The sequence below is a fragment of the Nicotiana sylvestris genome, chromosome 10 (genome assembly GCF_000393655.2).
Source record: "Nicotiana sylvestris chromosome 10, ASM39365v2, whole genome shotgun sequence".
In the NCBI taxonomy this organism is placed as follows: domain Eukaryota; kingdom Viridiplantae; phylum Streptophyta; class Magnoliopsida; order Solanales; family Solanaceae; genus Nicotiana; species Nicotiana sylvestris.
Window position 1 is genome coordinate 41,345,278 of NC_091066.1, and position 7,286 is coordinate 41,352,563.

At 36.3% G+C, this 7,286-nt stretch overlaps 1 protein-coding gene across 1 annotated transcript; it reads left to right on the forward strand.

The window, feature by feature from the left end:
- Positions 1 to 2,612: 2,612 nt before the first annotated feature.
- LOC104248452 (uncharacterized) lies at positions 2,613 to 3,158 on the forward strand. Its single transcript, XM_070158834.1, has one exon. The coding sequence runs from the start codon at positions 2,613 to 2,615 to the stop codon at positions 3,156 to 3,158; it is 546 nt and encodes a 181-aa protein (XP_070014935.1).
- Positions 3,159 to 7,286: the final 4,128 nt, after the last annotated feature.

Here is a 7,286-nt window from a genome sequence, read left to right on the forward strand (position 1 = left end):
CATTTTGTCAAGATGGTATGGCAAAAAGACAATGGAAAGAAAGGATGAAAGTTTTCAGTCAACTGGGGGCAAATGAAAATTCGGAGTATTAGGAAGAAAGTATATTCGCAAAATTCTTTCAAACAAAGGGCAAAGAAGTGTGCCAATTGAATGATGAGTTCCTTCTATTTATAAGAGCCATAAATCCCCCAAGCACGAAACCCAAGAGTCGCCAATCGAATATGATAGGGCACGAAACGTTTCGGTTCACTAGGAACGTGTGCCATAATGGCGGCAACCACGAAACAACGCTTCAATACCAAATGACGTTTCAGTTCCGAAACGGTCGCAACGGTCCAGGATATCGAAAGAGCGTCGTCATCTCACTTGAAATCTAAGAAGCACAACCAAGGAACAAGCAGTCAGATTTCTCTCGAATTCGTAGCAATCATGATCCATCTGCTTGGCCCGACAGGGGACGACCCCGGCAGACGGAGGGACTAACTGTATTGGTCAAATCTGACCACTGCGGTCGAGCTGACCAACATCCCGTCCAGGCGGCAAGGCAGCGAAAGACGACATGGTCTATTCCACATCCAGCACTCTCGATACCCGTCGAGTCAAAAGAAGTAACGTTTAGAGGACGACCAAGGCAGACATAATGTGAGAGAGCGTCGGACCAAGTAAATAGCAAAGGTCCCATGACTATATATAGTAGGGGATAACCTTCAGTTGGGGGGGGGGGTATCCACTTCATCCTCTCTCCTTAGTTCTCTCTTTTGTAATCATCATAATGAAAAGAAGAACGAAGTAATCTCCAGAAAAACATGTAAACCAACCTCCCCCATTGATTAATGGGAGCTACAATAAAGAGTTTCAATAAGATTGATTACCTCTATTTCATCTCATATACTATTTTTCAATTAGTTCATTGATCTGGAATTTATTATATTTAACTAAGATTTATCCTTTCATCTTCTTTAATTGATTTGTTCAAAAAGGTTTCAATATCTTTTGAGTCAAACAGTGTATAATGAAACTTCATATTATACTCTCCTTTAACTTCTCATGTAATATAATAATAGAAAAAGTTAAATTACGCTTGTTTGAAAGGAAAAAAAGAAGTTCTCAGACCAGTTTGAGTAAATAGAATAATCTAAAAGTTAAAGTGGAACAAAATTAACATTCAAATTACTGATACATGTCAGCTATTAGTGAGTAAGCAAGTGTTTTATCAAAATTGATGTAACGTGAGCAGTCACAGACTCACAGATCACCAAGAAGATAAATAGATAATTAAACTTTAACCAAAAATAATAATAATAAAAATAATCGGACCATTTCCTAAAATAAAATGATGCCTTTTTTGACGTGACCCACTAATATTTGTGTGTGACTCTTTTCTGTTTAACATATATAAAAAAGAATGAAATTTTTATATTTAAAAATAATTTAATTTTAATTTTTTTCTAATCTTTAATAAGGTATTTTATAATTAATATATAACTTATTTTAGACGATAAATTTTAAAAATATTTTTTCTTTTCAAACTTAATCCTGAATCGCCCATCACATAAAATGAAACGGTTAAAGTAATTTTCAAGGTAAAAAGATCAACTAATTCCTACATACCAGATAGTCCATTCAAATAGTGCTGAATGTTTTTTGAAAATTCATTTCCAATTTTTTGTGAAACTAATCTCAACCAATTAGTATTTTCAAAAATCAGAAATTAGGATGACTGTTTTATTTATTAATCTTTGAAAAGCATGTTTTGGAAAAGAAATACAGCAATTGACTAGTTTAACCAATTTGAAACTTTTGAAAGCATTAAAAGTCGTATAAAGATGAAATAATATTAAGCATTTTGAGTTGTCTCAATAATCATATAAATTGTGACGGATACGGCACATTCCTTAAAAATATGATTTTGTTAGGAATAGAATTCTATTTAGAGTGAATATCTATCTTGTAGAGAATTTTACTTTGTGGCTAAGTCATTTTTTCCCTATAAATAGAGGGGGTCTTACCCCATTATAAATCATCCCAAAATTCAATAAGAATTTTCTTTCTCTCTTTCTCTGCAATATTGTTCTTCTACTTTTATTGTTTTATAATACGTTATCAGCACGAGACTCTACCGTTTCAAGAAGATTAAGGTATAACTTTTCTCCTCTTTTAATTATGACTGGTATTATGAAAAGAAAGTTCGTTGCCCTTGAAATTTCGGGCAAGAACTATATGACATGGGTGTTGGACGCTGAAATCCATTTAGATGCAATGAGTCTTGGAGATGCCATTAAAGACAAAACTAAAGCATCCACCCAAGACTGTGCTAAGGCCTTGATTTTCTTGCGCCATTACCTTGATGAAGGGTTGAAAATAGAATATCTCACAGACAAAGATCCACTTGTTTTGTGGAATGGCTTAAAGGAAAGATATACAACTTAAAGTTGGTCACTCTTCCACAAGCACGATATGATTGGGCTCATCTTAGGCTCCAAGACTTTAAGTCTGTTTCTGAATATAATTCTGCGATGTTCAGAATTACTTCTAAATTGAAACTCTGTGGAGATACTATCACTGATTATGATATGCTTGAAAAAACGTTTACAACGTTTCATGCCTCCAATATGGTTCTGCAACAGCAGTACCGAGAGAAAGGTTTCAAAAAGTACTCTGAGTTGATTTCTCTTCTTCTTGTGGCTGAGCGAAATAATTACTTGCTCATGAGAAATCACGAAAATCGACCCACTAGGTCTACACCATTTCCTGAAGTGGATGAGGTGTATTCCCATTATGCTAAGCGTGGAAAAGGCCGTGGCCCTATTCGTGGTCGTGGTCGTGGACAAGGAAGAAATTTTCCCGGTGTTAATCACCCCCCAAAGAAAAATAACTACCAAAAGTGGAAAGGAAAAGATGAGAAACCAAAAGCAAATGGTTCAGAAACTGAATGCTATCGTTGTGGTGGAAAAGGGCATTGGGCTAGTATTTATCGTGTACCAAGACATTTGGTTGAGCTTTATCAAGCATCTCTAAAGAATAAAGGCCCTGAAGCTAATCTTGTCTATGACAATGAATTTGACATCACCCACTTAGATGTGGCGGATTTCTTTGAGTGCCCTGATGGAAAAATAGACCACTTGATCGGTGATGGATCTGTGGTTAAAGAAGATTGAGTAGTTTTATTTTTATTTTTCGCCTATTCTTAGTAGCTAGTGAATAAACATCATGTAACCATAGTTCTTTACATGAATAGTAGTCATTAATATTATTTATTTTATAAAATAGTGTTAGTTCATTTTGATTAAATATCGTTCTAATATTCATTTTAAATAATTACTATTATTTGATATTACTTAATTATGTTGTTGCTGATACAACATGAACGCTGCGGTATGAAATCGTATTCGTTTTGCGCATGGTGATTATCATTGATGTCCTATTGTGATTATAGTGTTTGAACTGGTAAATAATTATGGTATTGGGCAAATATAATGCAGCACACTTTACAATGATTTGTGTTTAAGAATACACACGTAAGAATTTGGGCGGTGAAAATGGTTTCTTAGGCCGTATTTGATGTCCAGGACAAATATTAGGCGATTCCAGGCCAGATCCATCCGGGCCCACGGCAAAAGGCATGGGCTATAGCACACAAAAATTTGGGACTCGCGCGAATTTCCAGTTTTATGGCCGTAAAATGCCAAAAAATGTAATTTGGTCATGGCGGGGCGGTGACAATGGTTTCTTAGGCCGTATTTGATATCCAGGATAAATATTAGGCTATTTCAGGCCGGATCCATCCGTGTCCACGGCGGAAGGCATGAGCGTATAGCACACGAAAATTTGGGACTCGCGCGAATTTCGATTTTTATGGCCGTAAAATGCCAAAAAATGTAATTTTGCATTGATACTCCTTTCAACGACAACATGCCAAGATCTCATCGTTCTCGCGAAGGGGTTCCTGAGGCCACCCCATTGTCCACGGCGCCCCTATAGGCAGTGAAGATACGGTGGTAGAAGATGGTGACAGTCCCCCTACGGTGGAGGAGTTATTACCGAGACACCCCATGTCTCGGAGTGACTTCCCCAAAGATACGGTTCCCGTGATGTCGTCGTGATTTTTAATTACTAATTTCGGGTGTACATTTCATGTGGCCCAAATTCAATCTCTCAAACAATGTTAAATAGAACGTGTCGCGAACTGCGGGTGCATTTCATGTTTTGCAGCAAATATGATATCTCTCAAAGCAAACTTGGATCAAAGTTCAATTGTAAAAATATTTGTTTAGTTGATTCATGTACGACACATACAATATTCAAAGAGAAGAAATATTTCTCTCATTTAAGTATGTGTAAGGCAGATGTTACTACAATTTCTGGTAGTAGTAAATTAATTGAAGGCTCTGGAAGAGCTACTATAACTCTGTCTAAGGGAACAATACTTATCATAGAGAATACAATGTTCTCCTCCAAGTCCAAGAGGAACTTGTTGAGTTTTAAAGATATATGTTGAAATGAATATCATATTGAGACAATAGATGAGAATAATCTTGAATATCTCATCATTACCAAGAATATCTCTGGCCAAAAGAGGGTTATTGAGAAGTTTCCATCTTTATTTTGTGGCCTGTATTGGACAATAATTAGTGAAATTGAGGCACATTCTACCGTAAACCAAAAGGTTACTGATTCCAATACTTTTGTACTTTGGCATGATCGATTGGGACACCCTGGATCAATTATGATGAGACGAATTATAGAAAACTCAAATGGGCATTCATTAAAGAATTTAAAGATTCTTTTAAATAATGAATTTTCTTGCACTTCTTGTTATCAAGGAAAGTTAATTATTAGACCATCACCAACAAAGGTTGGAATTGAGTCCCCTGCGTTTTTGGAACGTATAAAAGGGGACATTTGTGGACCTATTCACCCACCTAGTGGGTCATTTAGATATTTTATGGTCTTAATAGATGCATCTTCTAGATGGTCCCATGTGTGCCTATTGTCATCTCGCAACCTCGCGTTTGCAAAATTAATGGCACAAATAATTCAATTACGGGCACAATTTCCCAATAATCCAATTAAGTCTATTAGACTTGATAATGCTGCTAAGTTTTCATCCCAAGCATTTAATGATTATTGCTTATCAATTGGGATAAAAGTGGAACATCCCGTAGCTCATGTTCACACTCAAAATGGTCTTGCAGAGTCTTTAATTAAACGTTTGCAATTGATAGCAAAACCGTTACTCCTGAAAACAAGGTTGCCCACTTCCGTTTGGGGTCATGCCATTTTGCATGCAGCAATGCTAGTTCGTCTCAGACCGACAAATTATCATAAATATTCTCCGTTGTAACTAGTTTTGGGTCATGAACCTAATATATCCCATTTAAGAATTTTTGAATGCACAGTATATGTGCCTGTAGCACCGCCATATCGAATCAAATGGGTCCCCAAAGAAGGTTAAGAATATATGTTGGGTTTGAATCGCCCTTCATTATTCGCTATCTTGAAACATTAACGGGGGATTTATTCACTGCTCGATTTGCATACTATCGATTTGATGAGACACTTTTCCCAAAATTAAGGGGAGAAGTTGGTGAAATCAAACGGAAAATTTTGTGAAAAAATCCATCATTATCTCATCTTGATCCGCGTGCCTCTATTTGTGAAAAAGAGGTGCAAAAGATTATCCATTTGCAAAGAATAGCAAATCAAATACCAGACGCATTTACGGATTTGAAAAGGATAACAAAATCACATATCCCTGCAGAGAATGTTCCAATCCGTATTGATGTCCCTATTGGACAATCTTCTAGTGTCATAGCTAATGAGTCAAAAGCACGCCTAAAACGTGGCAGACCATTAGGTTCCAAAGATCGAAATCCTAGAAAAAGGAAAATAAATGATCAAAATGACACTACAAAAGAACCTCATGAAAAAATCCACGATTTAATAAATTCTGATATTCATGAGGAATCCACTGAGCCCGAGGCTCAAGAAAATAAGGAACTATCAATAAATCCAATCGATATTGAGACAAATTTGAATTGAGTGGATATAGTGGTGGATTTTGACTTTGCATATAATGTTGCATCTAGCATTATGCATGAAAGTGAGGATCTTGAACCTTAATCTGTTAGAGAATGTCGACAAAGACTTGATTGGCCAAAATGGCAAGAAGCAATCCAATCAGAGTTGAATTCACTTGCAAAACATGATGTTTTTGGGCCTGTAGTCCAAACACCTAATGGTGTTAAGCCTATTGGCTATAAATAGGTCTTTGTATGCAAGAGAAATGAGAAAAACAAGGTATAAAGATATTAAGCACGCCTTGTTGCACAAGGATTTTCACAAAGGCCTGGTGTCGATTATGAAGAGACATATTCACCCGTTATGGATGCTATAACGTTCTGTTATCTCATTAGTTTTGCTGTCCATGAAAAGCTTGACATGCATTTAATAGATGTGTTTACCGCCTACCTTTATGGCTCACTTGACAATGAGATATACATGAAAATTCCCGATGGATTTAAAATGCCAAATGCACATAATTCAAAGTCCCAGAAAATGTTTTCAATCAAATTGCAAAGATCTTTGTATGGTCTAAAGCAATCAGGACGAATGTGGTATAATCGTCTTAGTGAGTATTTATTAAAGGAAGGCTATATAAATGATGCCATTTGCCCATGTGTTTTTATAAAGAAAACAATATCGGAATTTGTTGTACTTTCCGTATATGTTGATGACATAAACCTTATTGGAACTCCTATAGAACTCCAAAAGGCAATTGATTATTTAAAGAAGGAATTCGAGATGAAAGATCTCGGAAAGACAAAATTATGTCTTGGTTTGCAAATTGAACATTTGGCAAACAGAATTTTTGTTCATCAATCTGCCTACATAGAAAAGGTATTGAAACGGTTTTACATGGATGGAGCACATCCATTAAGTACTTCGATGGTTGTTCGATCGCTTGATGTGAATAAGGACCCATTCCGGCCTCAAGAAAAGAATGAAGAGCTACTTGGTCCTGAAGTACCATATCTTAGTGCAATTGGTGCACTAATGTATCTTGCTAATACTACAAGGCCTGACATAACTTTTTCAGTTAATGTCTTAGCAAGATATAGCTCTGCTCCTACTAGGAGACATTGGAATGGAATCAAACACATATTGCGGTATCTAAAAGGGACTACCGATATGGGCTTATTTTATGGCAATAATTGCAGTCCCGATCTTGTTGGTTATGCTGATACTGGGTATTTATCTGACCCACACAAGGCTCGATCTCAAAC

Coding starts and splice junctions, on each gene's coding strand:
- LOC104248452 (XM_070158834.1), top strand. CDS start 2,613: ATGGTTCTGCAACAGCAGTACCGAGAGAAAGGTTTCAAAAAGTACTCT.